The sequence below is a fragment of the Phalacrocorax carbo genome, chromosome 1 (assembly GCF_963921805.1).
Source record: "Phalacrocorax carbo chromosome 1, bPhaCar2.1, whole genome shotgun sequence".
NCBI classification, from domain to species: Eukaryota; Metazoa; Chordata; class Aves; order Suliformes; family Phalacrocoracidae; genus Phalacrocorax; species Phalacrocorax carbo.
The window spans coordinates 55,321,311-55,341,434 of record NC_087513.1 but is presented as its reverse complement, the minus strand read 5'-3'; the positions used below and the strand labels follow the sequence as shown (position 1 = coordinate 55,341,434).

General features: G+C 50.4%; 1 protein-coding gene and 1 long non-coding RNA gene across 3 annotated transcripts; one reads left to right on the top strand and one right to left on the bottom strand.

Annotated features, from left to right (window-relative positions):
- The first annotated feature begins 364 nt into the window (after positions 1 to 364).
- LOC135314827 (uncharacterized) lies at positions 365 to 2,495 on the top strand. The gene is made up of 2 exons (XR_010374321.1): positions 365 to 976; positions 2,089 to 2,495. It is a non-coding gene; the product is annotated as an uncharacterized LOC135314827 (long non-coding RNA).
- A 10,528-nt stretch (positions 2,496 to 13,023) lies between these two features.
- Positions 13,024 to 18,052, bottom strand: LOC135313614 (suppressor of cytokine signaling 1-like). 2 transcript variants are annotated; one of them, XM_064453217.1, is made up of 2 exons: positions 17,929 to 18,052; positions 13,024 to 14,635 (listed from the first exon to the last, which is right to left on the bottom strand). In XM_064453217.1, the coding sequence occupies exon 2, from the start codon at positions 14,567 to 14,569 to the stop codon at positions 13,886 to 13,888; it is 684 nt and encodes a 227-aa protein (XP_064309287.1). In that variant the 5' UTR covers positions 14,570 to 14,635; positions 17,929 to 18,052; the 3' UTR covers positions 13,024 to 13,885. The 2 variants fall into 2 exon arrangements, with proteins under 2 accessions (XP_064309287.1, XP_064309297.1); XM_064453227.1 differs by lacking the exon at positions 17,929 to 18,052 and adding an exon at positions 15,214 to 17,493.
- Positions 18,053 to 20,124: the final 2,072 nt, after the last annotated feature.

The window sequence follows — 20,124 nt, the reverse complement described above, 5'->3', positions numbered from 1 at the left end:
GGACACCCGCCAGCCAGCCCCGGCCTGGCTCGGTGGCAGGGCGAGGGGCCGAGGGGCAGCACCCGTCGCCCGCCAACCCGCGCCCTCGCCCACAAGATGGCGCCGTCTGCCCGGCCGCGCCCCGCTCCCGCCCCGGCCCCGGCGGCTGCGGCACGGCCGAGCCCCGCGGCCAGCGATGCGATCAGCAGCGATTACTGTATTTTTTCCTTTCGGTACAGGTGAAAGGAAAAACCTGAAACCTCTGAAAATGAAGTGTGCAAAAAGCCTGCGCTGTGCGGGGCCCGTCCTCCTCCTCCTCCTCCTCCTCCTCCTCCACCACCACCACCTCCTCTCTCCCTCACCCACCCCCATCCCCCGCCACCGTCCCAGGCCACCCGCGGGGAGACGCCGTGTTTCGCACCCGGCACCGCTCCGCGCCTCCCTCTGCTCAGCAGCACCGCAGCTGTAACCCCGGAGAAAACGAGCACAACTAGGATCCATTTAAGGCAGAATTAATGCTAATTAACCGTAATCAACAACTCGAAGAACAACATTTACTCAGCAAGCTGCAGAGACCGCAGCAGAGGTTTGCCTGTTAGGCGGGAGCAAGCACGAGACAGGAAAATAAACCTTACTGCAGGGTCTGTCAGATGCGTGGCCCTGCTGTAGTGGGTTTCATCCATGCCTGCTGCCCTCCTCATCCCCCTATACTGCAAGAGGCCACTGTCCCGGCAGCAGCCTGGACCTGTCACCCCACACTCCCCACTCGCCCCACTGCTGGCGGCTCCCCTCGCAGCCCCAGCTCGCAATGGGCAGCCGAGCGATGGTGGCTGAGTCACGTCTACTGAGCCCTTTTGGATGGCGGCCCCCCAGCTGGGGGGCAAAGCATGGGGAGCCATGGGCAGTGTTGTTTCCAGTGCCTGGTGCCGTCTACCCCAGCTGCTCGCAAGCCATCCCTCCTACGCCAAGGGTGCTCTGGAAACTCCTGCCAGCGCTGGTGAGTAGTGCAGTTTTATTATGAATGATACTTCTCAGCTTGCAGAGGCCTCCTGGCACTGCGTGTGGGCCCTGGCTGGGCTCTTGCTGCAGCAGGCGAGGAAGCAGAGATGATCTGTACACCAATTTTTCCTGGGAAAGCTTTTTACATACTTTCCATGACCAGCAAAGCCCAGGTGCCTATTTTATGCCTCTAACCGGTGATGATGCACTAGTCAAGACTCCGGTGGTGGTGTTCAGCTCGCTGTGGTTGCCTCGACAGTGGCAGGCTCAAATCAGTGCCTCTACAAACAGCCGCCAGCTAGCTGCTGTGCCCCAAGGGCGTGCGGCTGCTGTCAGTGGCCCTGGCAGCCTGCCTTGCCAGCCCCCCGTGGGAGTACAAGAGCAGGAGTCACAGGCATGCAGCTCTCCCACGGCCGCAGGATGTGTCACAAGACCTGAGGTGCCACGGCCGGGCCAGCCCAAACTTCCTCACATTAGCAGCAAAAATGCTGGTGGTGGGATGCTGGCTAGGGGCAGGGCACACTGCTGACAGCTCACAGCTGTGCTTTCTTAAAACAGGAGCCCCCAACCCCTTTCCCCACCAGCTGCACACCTTGAGGTGTGCACATCATGCCCTGAAATCCTCATGAGTGGAAGGCTGTGCATCTTCTCCATAAGGGGCAAGGGTGGGAGACAGGCAGCTTTGGCAGGGGCTGGGTCCTGTGTGAGGCAGGAACAGGAAGGATCATGTCAGACAAGGTGGCAGCAGTTGCAAGGGATCCGCAGGACCAGTCCCTGCCAGCGATGGCTTCGCCAGATGGCCCTTCTGGCCTCCTCTGCACAGGAAAGCTGCTCCGGCCTCAACAAGTCCCACTTTGAGCCAGCCAGCTGTGCCAGCCCCAGCTCCCTGCACCATGGCAGAGAGCAGCTTCTGATCACCTCCAGGTACCCAGGCCTGCCCCACGCTGCCTTGAAATCCAAGCTCCTTCCCACCGAGCTCATTCAATGAGACCCTGCACTCCTGTGCACCCAGGCTACCTCATTCCCTCCCCTGTTCCTCCCCTTGCTTTTTTCTGTGTTTTTTTTTTTCCCCCCTTTCCTTTTAATGTCTTCCCTATTTTTTTTTTTTAGCTGGGACCCTGTCTTCAGCCTGCAGCAGCTTTCCAGCTCAAGGTGTTGGGGCACATGACCCTCATCACAGCGACAGCAACCTCTGGAACCAGTACAGACCCTTGCAGCAGACATGTGCATGCAGTTGCACACCAATTTAGATCCACATGGCTTTTCTCGTGCACACAAGGCCTCTGCCAGCTCCTGGGAGGAAGGCTGGGAAGGGATTAAGTAGCTAAGTATCTCACTGGCAAATTAATATTGCTTTTTTTCCCTATTAATTCCTCAACTTCGCTTTTATCATGAACTGTGGAGAATACACAGTCTGACACAGCTGTTATAGCACACTCTTCTAGGGTAGAAAAACATCTTTTCACCACCAGGCCCTATTCTGGCTATCCAAATTAAATAAAGCAACCTGGCAAAAGCATTTGCTGGAAGAATCACCTCTCTGCTGGGTTTTTTGCCAGTATAGAAATATGTTTTGTTCTGTCTTCCCTCCTCACCCCCCCAGTTTCCCACCTGCTGTCTACATCCCTGGCTGACAGGACTGCAGGACAAGGACCTATAGTTTTGGCCTCATGCACGAGGATCATCATTAGGTTTTATTTTTCAAACCCTTGCAGAGCACTGATGAGCCCACCAGGAGCAGCTGAGGTTGCTGTAGGGCAGGGGAGAGCTGTGAGGGGTTTTCTGAACTTCTCTGTGGGCCTGGAGGTTGGGAACTGAGCCTGAACCCACTCCAAACAGCCCAGTGAAAGGGGTCTCTCCTTCCTGGAAAGCCGTGTGATGGTAGATGTGGGTCCAACAGGGATGGGAAATCAGAAATGCAAAAAATCCCCAGAGTGCAAGAGGAAGCATGTCCTGTCTGTGCGGAGACACAACCTCAGTGAGAACAAGTGCATGGAGGTGGGACTAGGTGGATACCACAGCGGGGTTCAGACCCCTTCTCCTGTGGCTAAATGTATCTCCACTTGATCTTTATATATGTGTATATATGCATGTGTGTACAGGTACACACACAGATGCATTTTATATCCAGCTACTAATACTTGCTGATGTTTCCCTTAGGGACCCCCCCTGGGACCCCCTGTAGCCCAAGTAGCCATGCAAAGACTCTCTACCACAGCTGAGGCCAAGGCTTCTCCTGCAGACCCCCCTCTTCCCACTCTGCACATGCTGGGGAGATCCTTCCCCACCCCAGTACTGCTTCCTTTATTATCGCTGCCCAGCTGTGGTTTATAAGTTGTTTAAATCTTTTCTAGGAACAGATAGAGATCGCAGTTACCCAGAATCCAAAAACGCAGACAGCTTGAAATGTGGTTAGGCTCTGCCCTACTTTCATTGAGCTGAGAGCAAGGCTCTGCCAAGGTGCTCAGGGGAGAGGAGGAGGGAAGGAGAAAAGAGAAAGACCCATCTCAGCAAACCGCCCCTTCCTCCCACCCCAAGAAACAAACCTAACCCGTCCCCCAAAGCCTGCTGCATCTGTTTGAACTGCACTGCCTCTCCTCCTAGTTTGCCCAGGACCTGCAGGCAAGCAGGGCATGGAGACATGAAGCCTGGGACAGATGCTCTAAGACTTGACACAGGCGCAGGCATCTCCCCAGGCTGAGAGAGGCGTGAGGGTTTCACCGAATCAGGGCCACACAGACAGCAATGCAGGGAGAGCTGCAGATTAAGAATGAGATGTGTTGGGAGAGTTTTTACCGTCCACACACTGACAGCTTTTCCCCATACTAAGTTTCTCTGGGGCTAGGGAAGCCACAAAAGTGGAAGAGGCGACTGGGACTTCCCTCCTGTGAGAAATCCCCTCCCCGGGAAGTCCATGCTGGGTTGCAGAGCTGCTGTGGGGCTGTGCCATGCCTCTGTGGTGAGTATAGCTCCCTTGCACCATAAGGCTCCTCCGATGGCAACACTTCCAGGATCTGCAGTGACCCGGAAAAGGATACTGCTGAAAAATGCCAGGAGGCCTTTTTCCTTCTCTCAGTGGTGCCAGCCCACAAGACCAACCTGCACACAAGGATGCGTGTTTCCCACACCCATTTTGCCCAGGGTCTGATTCTGATAACCCTTGGCTTGTCTCACAAGCCCTGATGGTGTTCAGAGGAGACAGGACTCAGGTGGGGGAGAATAGCTTGCAGATACATACCACCAGCTCTATGACTTTTTCCAAAGTAGAGAATATTTGCTAAGTAATTCCACCTCTATTCAAGGAATCATAGAATGGTAGGGTTTGGAAGGGCCCTCTGGAGATCATCTCATCCAACCCCCACTGCTTGAGCAGGGACACCTAGATCAGGGGGCATCCACGTGTGTTTTGAACTTCTCCAGGGAAGGAGACTCCACAACCTGCCTGGGCAGCCTGTTCCACTGCTCTGTCACCCTCACAGGAAAGAAGATTTTCCTAATATTGAGATGGAATTGCCTGTGTTCCAACTTGTGCCCATTGCCCCTTGTCCTGTCATTGGGCAGTATTGAAAAGAGCCTAGCCCCATCGTCCTGACACGCACCCTTTAGATATTTTTAGGTATTGATGAAATCTCCCCTCAGTCTTCGCCAGGCTGAACAAACCCAAGTCTCTCAGCCTTTCCTCATAAGAGAGATGCTCCCGTCCCCTGATCATCTTCGTAGCTGTCTGCTGGACTTGCTCCAGCAGTTCCATGTCCTTCTTAAACTGGGGGGTCCAGAACTGGACACAGTACTCCAAATGTGGTCTCACTAGGGCAGAGTAGAGGGGGAGGATAGCCTCTCAATCTGCTGGCCACACTCCCTTTAATGCAGCCCAGAATATTGTTGGCCTTCTTGGCCACAAGGGCACAGTGCTGGTTCATGGTCAACTTGTTGTCTACCAGCACTCCCAGGTCCTTCTCAACAGAGCTGCTTTCCAGTAGTTCAGCACCTGTACTGGTGCATGGGGTTGTTCCTCCTCAGGTGCAGGGCCTTATACTTGCTCCTGTTGAATTTCCTGAGGTTCCCCTCGGCCCAGCTCTCCAGCCCATCCAGGTTTTGCTGAATGCAGCACAGCCTTCTGGTGTATCAGCCACTCCTCCCAGCCTGGTATCATCAGCAAACTTGCTGAGGTTACACTCTATCCCTTCATCCAGGTCATTGAGGAATACATTTAATAGGACTGGACCCAGCACAGACCCCTGGGCAACACCACTAGTGACAGGCCTCCATCCAGATTCTGCTCCATTGATCACAACCCTCTGAGTTCTGTTGTTGAGACAGTTCTCTGTCCATTTCACTGTCCACTCATCCAGCCCACGCTTCCTTAGCTTGAGCTTGCCTGTGAGGATGCTATGGGAGACAGTGTCAAATGCCTTGTGGAAGTCAAGATAGACAACATCCACTGCTCTCCCTTCGTCAACCCAGCCAGTCACGCCATCATAGAAGGCTACCAGGTTGATCAAGCATGATCTTCCCTTGGTGAATCCACGCTGTTTCTGATAATCTTCTTGTCCTCTACATGCCTGGAGATGACCTCCAGGATGAACTGCTCCATCACCTTTTCAGGGACGGAGGTGAGGCCGACTGGCCTATAGTATATATAAAGATAAGCCACTTTGCAGCCACTAATATTTTAAGGGTGTTGCTTAACCCTGCTTGGAAAAGCATGTATCAAAAAAAGGAGCAGAGCAGCAGAGGGGTATTTTTGCTGGTGCTCTCACTAGTGGTAGCAGCAGTGAGGTGTTTCAGAAGAAGGGTTTGCTGTAGTCAAGGCCATAGAGAGATGCTAAAGAAGGTATCATCTGAAAAATAATATAGTCCAAGATCATTATGGTATTTATTAACACCATTCACAGGGACTGAGTTGAACAGCCTTGGAAGGAAGAATGAAAAAATGCCAGCAAACACATTACATTCGCCTGCAAGAAGTTTTTTCATCCTATTGAAGAGCTTTGTTAGAAAGAATGATGAGAATGGTAATAATAAGGCACTATAATTATACCTGATCCTTCTATAATCTCTCTCTCCGCAGAGTTCGGGAGCACTTTACTGCTATTATTGGATTTGAACAGTCCCATCTGGATAACATACGACTGATTTGTTTGCATGGCTTATTTTAGGTATTTCAGCACGTACACTAGAGCTGCCTTCGTATCTGGCCAATTCCCTGCACAGTCTGTAAAAGCAGGAAAAGATCTTCAGCTCCCATTCTCCACCACCCTGTTCTCCCATCCCAATTCCTTGGAGATCTCTTCAGAGAAGTCCAAGGATAAAAGGACCCATCAATCCTTCCCCATCCAACCCAGTACCGCAGAACTAGGGTTACAACCTAGAGGATGGATACTACCTGGAACATCTGGATTTGCGCTTGTATTATTTTAGGCTTGAGATTCAGTGAATCCCAAAACAACCCTAGATGCACCTAAAAGTCTAGCAGCGAGGACCTGGCACACACCTTGTGCTAATGTACGTGCTCTGCTGTCAGCTGCTACCTTTCAGGTTGAAGCTTTCAAATGGGGGGGGGGTGGTGGTGTCGGGGGGGGGCTGCTGTGTGCATGTATTTCCCGGCATGCACAGAACCAGGGAAGGCGTGACGGATGCTGGCGCCTTTCTGGGCTCAGTATTACTTGCAATGCCATCTCAGTTACAGTGACGCTGGCAAGCTCCTGCCACAGCTCCCATTCACCGTGGCATCTAAAAGAGTGAGCAGCTCCATCAGTGTCAAGAACTTTGCTGGCCCCTTGCAGAAACTCTTGGGTGTGAAGCTGGGTACTTTGCCAGGACCAGGAGAAAACAGACACAATTCGAAATAATTCAGCCTGCTTTTAAAGATGTTATTAGAAAAAATGAGATTTAAAAAAGAAAAAGAATAAAAGCATGATAGAAAACTATGGTTTACATAAACGGAACTGTTTTCAGTCTGGAATTCACAGCAGTTTGTCACTAGCTTACAGTGCAGGGAATGATCCTTTCAGACTGAATCCCCATAAAACTTAACAAACACAAGTTGCCTAGTTCTTTTGTTGCTCCACTGCTTTTAAGGGATTTTTTTCCTCTGGTGAATTGGAGCAGGGTCTTCTCCTGCATACCTTCCATGTCCCACCTGGCCTCATCAGGTGGTGTTTCCAGTGCCTGCCCATCCCTAACGCTGGGGACACATTTGTTGAGGAGTTTAAAAGGACCCATTAGTCCTGCCTTAAGTTTTCCCCTAACCACTCTCCTCACTTTCATTCTCTTAGATTCTTCAGAGCCCTCTTTGTCAATTTGTTTACTTCTGGTTTATTTTTAAAAGACAAACCCCCAATAGACATAAGCTCTCAAGTCCCTTTTGAAATGCTGTCTTGCCTGTAAGTGCTTTGTTTGTGATCCTCTCCAATCCTTTAGGCTATTGTTTACGAGCTGGAAGGCATCTGTGCTTGGGCTAATCACGCCGAATGCCAGCTATTCCCCCAGCATGATTTGCTGCACAAGCCAGTGGGAGCAGCGTTTGTTTTGATTATGTTTAGTGTGGAAAACCCACATTTGCTCACATCAGCCTGACAAAACAGGGTGGGGGCCTAATCCAAAATCTTCTAAGGGGAACAACAATCTGGTCATTGATTTCAATGGCATCTGGGACCAGCTCGAAGGCCGAGAGCTCTGACAGCAAGGGTGGTGTCTTGGGAAAGCAGGTAGCCCAGGAGCCAAAAATCCTTCCTTTAAAAGTGTATGCACGTTGTTTGCTCTGGGTTGGATGAATCAAACGCAGATCTAGGAAGCTGCCAGCGCTATATGGCATTTAAAGCAGTGCAGCTCCTTTCTGACATGAGGTTAGTTGGGCTGGGACCCCCCAGTCCTACCCCAACCAGCACGGCTGGGCACAGCTGTCCCAGCTGTCACCTTGGGCTGATGCTGGCCTCCCCGATGTCCTCAGCTGACAAGTCAGACCCTTTCACTCATTCTGGACGATGGCGACATTATTCTCCCGTGCTGGTGCTTGCCTCCAGGCATCAGACAGATGTCCCCATTTTTCTCTTCATTAAAGCTGGGAGGGAGTGGCCAAGGGCTGCTCCTGCTGAGGCTGCCATTAAACTGCTGCTAGGGCACGCAACTCCATGCTGTGCTGGTGGGTGTACAGGTCTGCAACATGCAGACACCCCCTCTGCCTTGAGAGGCCCCAGCATGGGTTCCAGGAGCTTCATGCACACCCAGAACTCAGCACAGCTATCCCCTGGTCTTGAGCCTAAGACTGAATTTAGGCTGACTTGTTCCTGCACTCCTGCCACGGCAGAGGTGTGCCCAGTGAGGCACAGAGCTCAAAGCTGCACCTGGGTCCCACCTCTCCCCTATTCCCTGGCTCAGCGTTTCCTGCTGCAGAGGTGCTCCATTCATCACCGTTAATCCCTTTTTGTACCCACAAAGAGGTTAGCCTCGCCAGTGACCTGTGGCAGGGACTTCCACAGCTTAAGCAATACGTTGCGTGAAGAAATGTCTCCTTTTGTTTGAGGCTTGCACTTGAGCATTTAATCTGATGCCTCCTTTTTTTTTTTTTTAAGAAAACACACTTACTCAGCCACCTACTCCATGGCATTTAGGCTTCACAGATCTCTGCTGCAGACCTCAGCCATCCCTTTTCTGGCTGAAAAGCCCCAGTCTATCAAGCCAGCCCTTGCACGGGAAGCGTATGGAAATACTCTGCTTTGCCTGAATCAAAACCCCAGCTCTGCCAGCCCCAGCTGAGATCACAAGGCAGCAGGAGCATGCAGAGACCCGGGCAGCTCTGCAGGGAGGCACTGGGAGTCGCAGAGCAGCTCTGCCGCATCTCCCTCTCCCTTTGACACCCGCTCTCTCTTTGAACGCTGCCCTCAGCAGCCCTGCCTTTGCACCAGGCAATGGCGCAGGGCAAGCAGAAAGCTCCAGTGCATTCAGTTATAACTTTACAGATGCCAAACATCTAAGGAATCGATGCAAAATTAACTCAATTAGACAAAGCATCACATTCCCCCAACCAAGGTATCCTTGTAAATTAAGGGGTTTAGCACATTTAAAAACTGAAATACACATTTTTGGAGGGACATCAGGGTAAGGGTCCAAAACTGAGACCCAGCTGTGTGTACACAGAAGATTTTTCTTTGAAGCTTGCCTACTTAGGAGGAGGTAGTTTCCAAACACTGAGGATGCCCAAATGTTAATACATTGTTTGAAATGCCTTTGCACAAACTTGTGTTTTTCAGTGAATCCTGATCCATCAAGGCCAATCCCTAATGGCATACAGACCCTTATGTCAGAGGTAATCAAGTATTATTACAATAATGGCTGGCTGTGGGGCCCCTCCTGTGCACACACATGGGTACATATGGAGCTTATTAACAAGTTTCAGAGAAGGATTTTGGGAAATTAACCCCTGGGGCCCCAGAGCATTGCTAACAGACAGCTAGTCAGGAGCAGATGAAGAGCAGTTTCCTGCTGGATGCCTGCAGTGTGTTTGGACTGAAATCCAGACCCTTCGCAGACCAGCAGAGGAAGCCCCTCGCACAAGAACTAAACTTTTCAACTTCGGCTGTTAGGAAGAACAGTTGAAAAAAACCATCTGCGAGGCTGTATAAGTTTCCTCGACAAACTGAAATGAGTCAGCTGGAGAAATGTATAACATAACATATAAAAATGCAAACAATTTTCTTCTATTCCCCAAATGGTGCTCAAGAGGTTGTGAGGAAGTTTGTAATTTCTTTATAAGTCCCTTTAGGAGCCACCAAAAGAAACGTTTGGATGGGGGCCACCAGGAGCTGCTCGTACATGGCAGAGGGACCGGTTCAGAGGCAGGGTGATTAAAGTGAACGTCTCCCACTCGTTAATGAAAACACCAGATCATTTGCAGCCACCCCGTGGAAGTAAACTCCTACGGGTTTGCTTTGTACAACTTTTTCTCAAGAGTTGAATGAAAAAGGTTTCTCTTCCAACATCCAAGCAGAAAACGAAGAGGGACTATCTAAAGCCGTCCGCAGCCAATGCGCTTTTCACGTTCATGTTCTTCCCAGATTGGTTTTCTTTCTTGCACCAGTCCTGATCTGCAAAGTGACCTCTCCTCAGGAATAATCAGGATACTCACCCATAATGTGCTTTAAACTCTCCTAATGTAACAATGCTTGGCAGTCATTCACTGCTGTTCAAACGCAGATCTCAAATCAATTTGCTACAGCCCTGCATGGAATTGACTTAACTTGTAAGACAGAGATGAGGACTTGCTGTGCAATTAAAAAAAAATATATAAATGAACAAAATAATGCAGTCTTTACTAAAAACCAAACTATTTCATTCTCCCTTGGTGTGATTTTCCTAAGGCACAATCCTGGCCACAAACAGGGCTCTTCCGCAGCCCCAAGCCATACAACCCAAGATGCTCGTTTTCGGCCAAATGAGAATGGTTCACAGCCAGGTCAAAGCAATCCAGTTAGAAAACTCTTCCCTCAGCAAGCTATAACCGCAGCCATAAAACAGAAGCATTCCTGCGCTCGGTTATAAACGTGGAAGAAATTAGCCCACTCCTTCCCCCCTCCTTGCTTTCTGAAGGGAAGGCAGCCAGGCGCCTTGCCAACAACACCCCCCAAGGAACAAAAGGAGCGAGGGGACGGGCAGGGTGCCGGGGCAGCAGACCCAGTCCTACTCCTCCCGCAGCAGACAGAGTGAGGGCAGCCATGCAGCTGACCCTGCTGAGTCAGGGGCTTACACCTGAAAGCCAGGGCACAGTCCCAAAGCACAGGTGCCTGGAGCCACCCGAGATGCCTGCAGGGGCTAGCAGGGCAGGCGTAGGAGCTACAGGAGACTTCCGCACTGCCAGAGCTCTGCCCAAAGAGCACTGAGGGTGAGCAAAGGGATGGTGCCCAAGACCAGGCCAAATCTATAGCAGGCAGCAGCACCCAGAGCACATGTGTGACCCAGACCCAGGGACACTCCACACAGCGTGGGGAAAGTAGGAGTGGTTTTTCATCCACGAACATGTCATAGCACATGGCTGGTGCTAGTACCATCCCAGTCCCTCTGTAGGCACAGTACCTGCAGTGACAGCACCACAACCCCCATCTACTCTGTGGCCAGTCCCACCTCTGGACTGCAGGACTTGTTCAGGGGAAGACTCCAGAAGTCTCTAGTCCAGCCAGGGGCTCACACCAGGGCCAGCTCCAATGTCACACCAGGTTACTCCAGGCTTAACCCAGGTGGGTCTTGAAACTTCCAAGTGTGGAGATTGTACCTCTACGGGCAGCCTGCCCCACAACCAGGCTTCCCTTATGGGAAAAAGGGTCTCCTTGTAGCCAGCCTGGACTTATTTTCCCTTCATCTGTCGTGCACTACTGTGGTGAGCCTGGCTTTTTGCTGACCTCCTCATAGGTATGGGCATACTGCTGTTAGGTTCCTCCGAAGCCATCTCCTCTCCAGGCTGAACAAGCCCAGCTCCCTCAGCCTCTCCTTGCAGGGCAAGTTCTCCAGCCCCCCTGAGCTTCTTGATGTCATGTCACCCCCCTGACCTCACTCCAATTTATTATTTTTGTTGTACCAGGGAGCTCCTAACTGGATGCGATACTCTGTGGTCTGAGAAGTGGAGTACAGGAAGGTAATCACTCCCCTTGTCTACTGGCGGTGTTCCTGTTAATGCAGCCCAGGATGCTGCTGGCCTTTGCTGCCAGACAGCCTGCAGGAGGGTTCAGCTTTGCTGTCTGCCCCAGTCCTTGCACAGGTTGCAGAGCTCAGACAGGGCTGCTTCAGGAGCTGGAGATACCAATAACCCTGAGTGACAGGGGGTGTGTTTGAGCAGGGGATGCACAGAGTTGTTCTCAGAATGGGTCGAACCCCAGCCCACCTCATGATGCTGCCTGGGGTAATGCAGGGCACCCAACCCTCACCCAGGGCATCACAGCCTGACTCAGGCATCCAAGGGCTCCAGTTCACCACCTCTAATGGACACAGCCACAATGACACATGCAATTACCTGCTTAGCTTTTTGCCCTGTCCCTGCAAGAGATTATAGCTCTGGTAGCAAGCAACACCATACCCACGTGTCAGCCACCACTGTGCGCGCATACCCTGTGGTAATGAACAATCCCAGCTCATGCTTTCGCACTGGGCTGAGAGCTGCAGCAGCTGCAGCGGTACCCAGCTGCCCCTGGCCTCCCTGACACCAAGGAGCAGGCGGCAGGGAGATGATGGCCACTTCTCCAGCACTTATTTAACTACCTCAGTTCACAGGCCAGCGCCCCAAGATAAGAGGCCAGGCACCTTGCCATCAGCAGAGCGACAGAGCTCTCCAGAGAATAATTCAGAGGGTCTAAGTTAGGCTCCTGTAATGAATCACACCCTGTATCACTCTCTTTGTGCTGACCGCACATTTTGGTTCCTCAGATAAGATACCTGAAGCCAAAAGAGCAAATTCAGAGTGATCTCTCTCCATGTTCAGCTTTTTTCCCCTGCACAGGTCTGAAGCCAGCATGAGCTCAGCAAGCTGCCCGGCCGGCCGTGGGTCTCCAGCAGCACGCAAAACAGTTTGTCTCGAATTTTACAGTATCTGAATTTTTCCTTTCACACAGCTATCTTCAGTCACTCTTTTTCAAAGACATCATACCTGCCTGCGCCCCTGAAATGAACCATAACCCTAATTAAGCTGACTCTGTTTCTCTCATTTGTACTCACCAGCTTGAGTTCACTGATGCTGTGCCCCATTCTAGGATCTTGAGTTACTCATGTTGCTTTCAAACACTGAGCACAAATTTTAAGGTGCTAAAACCACTTCTGAAAATCTCACCTCTACATTTTTAGGAAGTATCTTATGTTTAGAAAATTCTTGAATTGATTACACTATAAGTTGAATTAAGTTTTTTGTTCCCAGCTAGGACCATTCACACCTGCTTTTGGTCTTCATAAGAAATTAACTTGTTCAGTTTCAGTTTGATTGCCATGTCTGGGCACTAAACTAACAGGGTTTCCAACACTGCAAGGGAATGAAAATATCACCATGTATTCATTGACTTTTAAAAATAAGTATAAAAACATGTTTATTAAATTTTTTAAAAGTCTTATATAAAAAATTATTTGCCTTTTTTGAGGCAAAACCAAAATGTCCTTTTATGCTCTGTAGGTGGCAGCAGCATACTATCAGATGAGCATAAGAAAGGGAGCTGGATCCCATCTGTTCACACTCTCCCAGGGCAGCCCCAGCTTTCCAGACCAGGGTTACTTCTGCAGGAATACCATGCTCTTAGTATAACGTAACTCATCTGCACTCCCAAAAATCTGTTCAAATAAAGCAACGCAAAAGCCAGTGAAGCTGCACGTATCATACATGGCTGCAATGGTTTCCCTCTTGTGCAAATGTTGGCCTCTGAAGTGGCAGGCATCACATCTGCGCTGCAAAGAGCAAAATGTGCCGTTGCTCCACTGTGGCTACATGGGTATCCAGACGGCACAGGGGTTGTGCCCACTGATGCCCAAGATACACTGCTGTGGCACTGTGCTCAGCCATACCACTTCACAAGGGCAGATTTGTAGCAGTGTAAGTGAGCTTAGGCACTTTAGGATAGAGGAAAACACAGGGCTGACCTGGGAGGACAGGCAACTCACCTTCTCCTCAAGCTTATAAGTTATAAATGGAGAAAAGAGCACGACTTGAGGTGGGGCAGAAATCTCTGCTCTTCAGGTTGGCTTTACCCCAGGCATCTCTGGGGAAGGCCACACACACTGGGCACGTATGAGGATGTGGCTGTCACAGCCAGCGGGTTCAACCCCTGCTCCCCCTGTCCTCCCCTTCCTCTCCCAGCAGCCAGTCCAGCCCCACTGGCATGGCATGCACCCCACCAGCACAGCCACGTAACAGACACCTCTGTCTCCCATGCGCACAGCATCATCTCCCAGCCCAGGACGGAGAGGGGCTGGGGACGATGCTCCCCTCCAACCCTCCCCTTCCACCCAGGGGTGAGAACACCTCCTCCCTTGGGCGCATCCCCGAGGAGCCCCCCAGCCCTGCTCCATCCCCCGTCGTGGCACCAGCAGGTAGGCTCCGGCAGCACAGTTCTCGCAGGGTGGGCACTGCCCGGCGGCTCCGGCACAGGGGCTCGGAGAAGACCAGGGGGGTTCCCCCCATCTCATCAAAGTGCAAGGGGTTGTTCCGGGTCCCTGCCACCACCAGCTCCAGCAGCCGGACCACGCAGTCTGAAAACCAGTTCTTCAGGCGGAAATAACCCTCCTGGAAAGAGATCCGAAGGCTGACAGGCCCCGTTGGCATCCGCACGCTCAGGCTAAACAAGCAGTTCCCCTGTGAGCTGTCCCGCACCAAGTAGGTGCCAACAGGCTCCTGCTGGAGCTTGGCGTGAGCCTCTCCCACAGACAAGGGGCCCCAGTAGAAGTCGCTGGCCTGGAGGATATTGAGGGATCGCTCCAGGACCTCCCACTCACAGCTGCGAAACATCCGGAAACGATCAGGCAAGCCGGGGGGCGCGGGGCTGGGGAGAACGCTCCGATGCTGCCTTTGCGGATGAGAAACAGTGGCGTGCGTGTTGTGCAGATCATCTGGCCTCCCTCTGATCATCTCTCAAAGAGCCCATGGATCCTGGAAAGATGCTGCCTTTACCATGCTTCCTCCTTTGCATCCAGCCTGCAGGACAGAAGGAGAGTGAGGCAAACCCAATACCTTCTAACTGGGCAAGTGAAGACACTTCACAGAGAGAAGACAGCTACAAGAGTACCAAAGAGGATGCTGGGGAGTTACTCTATGTCCCTAACCCACAGCTGTAGGGACAACCAAGGAAATACATGCAGGAAGGGATGCTGCTGGGTCCCCACCAGCGCAAGGTAGCACCTTACGGAGCTCTGCATCCATCGGGTTTCCATGATTCACAGCTAGGGGCTCCCCAGCACACTCTTTGGCAGGCCGGTTTGAACCTAGCAAATCTTGGCATTTCGAGATTTCCCTCTGTTGGATACTTAGGGGCTTTTCAGAACGGCCTTGAGACTGGCAAGGGGAAATGACAGCCCAGCTCAGACGGGAAAAATTTCCCAAAGCAGGAAAGTATCATTCACTTTGTCATTCAGTAAAAGGTGGTAAGGTTTCCTCACGCTTCTCCAACCCTTTCTCTGACAAAAGGGCAGACAACAGGACTTACAAGAAACAGAAGATGGGAATGAGTCTTTCCCACCAAACCCCATGAACCACTCCCTCATCCCAGGACATACCTGTTTCACTGAGTCAGGAGAAAGCAAAGGCTTTGGATCAAGACCCCTTCAAGAAACGTTACACCATCAACTTCAGGGCTGGGAGTGCCACGAATGAGACCATTTAACACCGATACCAGACACTGCTGATGTCCCAGGAATGGTTCTGCTCAGGCCCTTCCAGTCTCTTATCTTTTGTTTCTGCCAGAGGAGTCTCCCCCAATCAGCAGACAACGCTTTCCTCTCCTAGTCGCCATCCTCCACTCACATCCGGCATTCAAAGTACCCTCCCTTACTGTCATGGCCCTGCTCATCTCCTGCATCCCACGTTATCACAAGGCTGTTTTCAGAAATGCAAATTCCTGAACCCAGTGTTGGCATCAGCCATCCAAGTCATTTCAAGTATTTCAAAAAAATACATATTCTGCATGTGTGTATGTATATATTTATATATATATGCATAAACATAAAAACCACAGCCTCAAGCCAGAGCTCATTCTGTGTGAGAAGCTGAGCTGTTACATACCACTTCCCCAGGCCTGACAAGTCAGTAGCTCACCACCAAACCCTGCCCTCAGTCCCCTGACATACTCCATTAACCCAGTCACACTCACTGACAGCACAGCCATGCTCAGTGCAGAACAGAGTGCTGACATGCAGCCTGCTCCTCCGTCTCTGTCAGTCCCCGCCACCGCAGACTCGTGGGAGCACCATAGAGGGCAGGCGGCCCCCCAGGGAACATGCAGGGACCTGCGGAGGGCTTGCTCTGGAGGGAGAGCTTTAGATTAGGCTTAGCTCCTTGTGAGGTTCCCCTTATCTTGTACCATTCACCAGCTATTCAAAAGCCTCACACTCCTTTCAGTGCTTGTGCCAGCTGGACAGCTGCGCAGGGCTCACTCTGTACCTGGAGAGAGGACATGGAGTGGCAGGGCCAAACATCTTTCCCTTGCACAGGCACAGCAGTTTTGGAAAGGATGCATCTGCCCAGCAATGCCTTGCCCACAGTCATCTTGTCTCTCCTAACATCTCCCAGTACTTAACAGTAATACCAATAATGTAGTTGTCAGGTAGGTCTCCATACATGGAGCCATAAACACCCTTTCCAAGAGCAGCTTGGGAAGCTTCTCCAGTTTCTAGTTCTCTGCTTTGCAGTCCACAAGCCTCTAACATCCCTGGTACTGCTCTGAATGCTGCTGATCCTGCCCTTTAGCTACATGTCACCGTGGGAGGGAAATTCCACACTTAGAGAAAGGTGGGAGGGGTAGGAAGGAGTTAATCAAGTCGGTTTTTTTTTTCTTTTCAATTTGAAAAAGAAAAAAAGGCAGCAGTTGAAAGCTGCTCAGATGGTTCAGCAAGTTAGAATAAATCTTAGGGGAAGCTGATGTAGTGAGGAGGATGCACGTAAACACAGTCACCAAGTGCAGCCACGAGGGCTATCTATCACCACTGAAAACTCAACACTGTAGGTGCCACAAGAAGTTGCAGCGTCTCTGTCCCTCCCTTTCCTTCTCCTCTCTGCTGGGCAAGGAAGCTATATAGCCTTCTAACATTAGCTACTATAGAAAAAGAAGATGAAATTCCTGCCAGTCGCCTCCAGGGCTGCAGCATTAGCCTTGATAGGAGTAAGAAGCAGCCTTGCTCCCACCACCAGCCACTCTTCCTAAACAGCAACTCCTCTTGAATCCAAACGGAAATTTTGCCAATCTCGTGGGTCTAGGTTGGAGAATAAATTCAAGCAGGAAAACAGAAGCAGGCAGCTGTCTTTCATTTCCAGGCTAGTTTTAAAAATAACAAACAAATAGATAATTTGTTTAAGGCTGCAGATGCTGCTTGACAGAAAAAAAAATAAACTTGTTTGTCCCAGTTTTCAACCTTGAGTCATTCTCCCAAGTCCTATAAGAAAAATCCACTGCTACTAGAAGTCTGACTGACTAAGAACTGAGACTGTGTCATCGTTTCGAATTCAAAGTAAATCCAAAAACAGCACCCTCACAATTTGTTCACTTGGTTTGAAATCTACATATGGGTCAGAGCCTCAGACAGCATGAATTTGTTTAGCCTCAGTGACCCATTTCCAACAGATGACTGCCTTGCCTGCAGTGCAGCATTGGTTATATTAATATTAGCTCTAGAAGTGCTTCCCAATATTACCTTTAAGGTTCACTTTTAATGGATCAACAGGTCCTATGTGTGCCTCCCACATCAAGGAGGATGAGCAGACTCTAAAGATTAGGAATAAGCCAGCCCAAGGGTATAATGAAATACACATGCATAATTAGTTCTGCTTCTGATTTGCCACAGCACGATTTGCTTTCCCAACCCCCCCTTCAAAAAACCCCCAACGCCCAAACACGTTACCACCTCCCTACTGCAAGGCAGTCAGAACAGTGCTTGCAGCCAAAACAATATACCCTAAAAAGCTGATGTCCACTAATTAAAAGGCTGGATAAGTTTCCCCAGACATTCTGATTTACTCAAGTTCAAGAGCTTTTCAAAATAAGTGCTCTTGACAGAGGGCATTCTGCTTTCCTCCTCACTCACTATGCAGGCAAAGCAATGCATTTCATATAAGGAGACAATTCTAGTAAACTAGGAGACTCTACGCAACCTCTGGTGTCAGCCAAGCCAGCCCTGCACCCTGGGGCTTGAAAAATCCAGCGTGTCCAGCAGCAGCTTCAAGTACCCACCCATGATTTGTCCTTACACTCTTCCTCCAGGACACTTGAAAGAGCTTACCTCTTTGTATTTATCACCCATAGGGATGAGTTTCTGGATGTCAGGCCTGGAAGTGGTCCAAGTTCAAGAGCTCCGACACAGCACTTCCCAGTTTTTGCAAAGCTTTACTTAAGAGCAGATCCATCCTTTGAAAAGAAAGAGACGTTCATCAAACAGATTACTAAGCCCATTAGTTTGCCATAACGAGGATCTAAAATACAACAAATCTGGGGATGGGCTGTCCGTCTCAACCTCTTTGACCTGTATTATTGTTGAAGCACATATACAGCAATTCAGATAGCAACAAAGACAAAAGATAATTGTTGTTATTACTATTGCTACTTCCATAGCCATGAGTTAATTAGGTCCAGGGAGCTCACAGACGGCCTAAGGACAAATGCAAAGACCATAAAGTTGCCATCATCTTCTGGAAGTGAGAACCATAAAACCCAAACATTAAGAGATGATGGCAACAGAAATAATCTTTAGGATTCGGAACAGCAAACTCAAACTTGTGCTCTGTGCAGCGCACAACATTTAGAGTATCTTATCTGAAACGGTGCAGGTAGCCATTCGCTACTAAGTTATCCCAATAGCAACCCAGTCCGTTGTGGCCTGTGCTTGTCTGTCCAGCTTCCCCAGCTCTCGAGGCTTTTCTTTCTCACCTCATAGATGGAAAACTAAACTCGCTGACCTGGTGGAGCAGCAGAACATCACTTGTGCCATCGAGTGTCTGTCAGTGGATGCATCAGCAAGCTGAAAAAAAGAACCCAGCCTTCTGCACACCTTTCAGAGGCAGACCCTGTAAGGCTTCACTTATACCTATGCTCCATTACTTAACACGGCTTCTCTGGATCCCCGCAGCAGAGCCCAGACCAGACACACACCCCATAAGCTACAGTGATTTGCAGCTAGCAGAACTGTGGGTCCATCCCGTTACTATGCTACCCACTCCATTCAGCTTCGACATCTCCCAGTTACCAATCCTGCAGTTCCCAGAGCAGTTAGATGGAGGCTGGGATGATTTGGAAAAGCTCTCCCTGAGGTACCCTGCAAGCCCTTGCAGCAGCGTCCCCATTCCAGGCAGCAGAGCCTAAGCAGACATCTCTTGCTTGCACGTCTGCATCCCACAGAAATGTGCTGCCTACTGATTTGTGGCTGGAGAGGATGTTTCAAAGGAAAGCTTCAGCAAACAGCTGGAAGAGAAACCTCCCTGGTAAGAGCCAAGCATGCAGCACTGTGTTTTAATGGTGCGCCAGCCTGGTTCCCGTGGCTGCCACTGTCTGCCACACGCTGGCACTGGTTTAAACCACGCAGTCACTACCACGGTGCGTGGCTGTGCAGCCACACCAATGCCCTTTGTTGCGAGCACCCCTCCACGGCCAAGGCGACTGGGGCTGATCCAGAAAGGGCTCGCCGAGGGGGAAGGGAAAGGCAGGAGACGCACAGACAGGCGTGCGCCAAAGAGCACAGAGGGAGCTGTGGTTAGGCAAGGAATGTGGTGCAGCTCAGCTAAGAGGACCAATGTTAATCACAGCCAATTTCTCCAGCGCAAAGCAAGCCTAGGAGATGTTGCAGTTCCCTCTATCTTTTATGCCACAGCTAAAAATAGTTTTTGATGTGAGGCTGCCATTATGTCTGGCACGTGAGGGAATACGTGGAAAAAAGGAAAAAACCCACACCACACATAAGCCCCCCAAACCAAAACCGTGTTTCCCTATACAACCAACATTCAACAAAAATGCAATATTTAATAAAATAAAATAAGCTGAGGCAGCACACACAGTGTGACAGTTCCTGCTTCCACACAGCAGAGATGCTGAGCAGGAGGATCCTGTATGCGGGACACCGCGCAAGCTGCTAGACACCTTGCAAGAAGACTGGTCTTATCAAACTCTTCCCAACATTTTGGGGTGGGAGAACATACTTGAAAACCCACAAATAACTTCCTGTGGATCTGATATTTAGGCTTTGTTCTTCTTATCATATTTTTCTGTAATGTGTTTTCTGCATGAACGTGACACTGATACAGGCTAAAAGGTTTTTACCCCAAGAAAATGCACAAGACAGTGTCATGTGCGCCGAGTATTCTTCAAGGCAGGGAAGTCTGCAAGCATGTTTGGTTTCTGCATAACATCCTTCAAAGAAAAAGGAAGGTGGCAGTTTACACGGAAAGCTAATTCTGAAAAAGCTGGAAGAAAGACCCTGTTTTCAGGG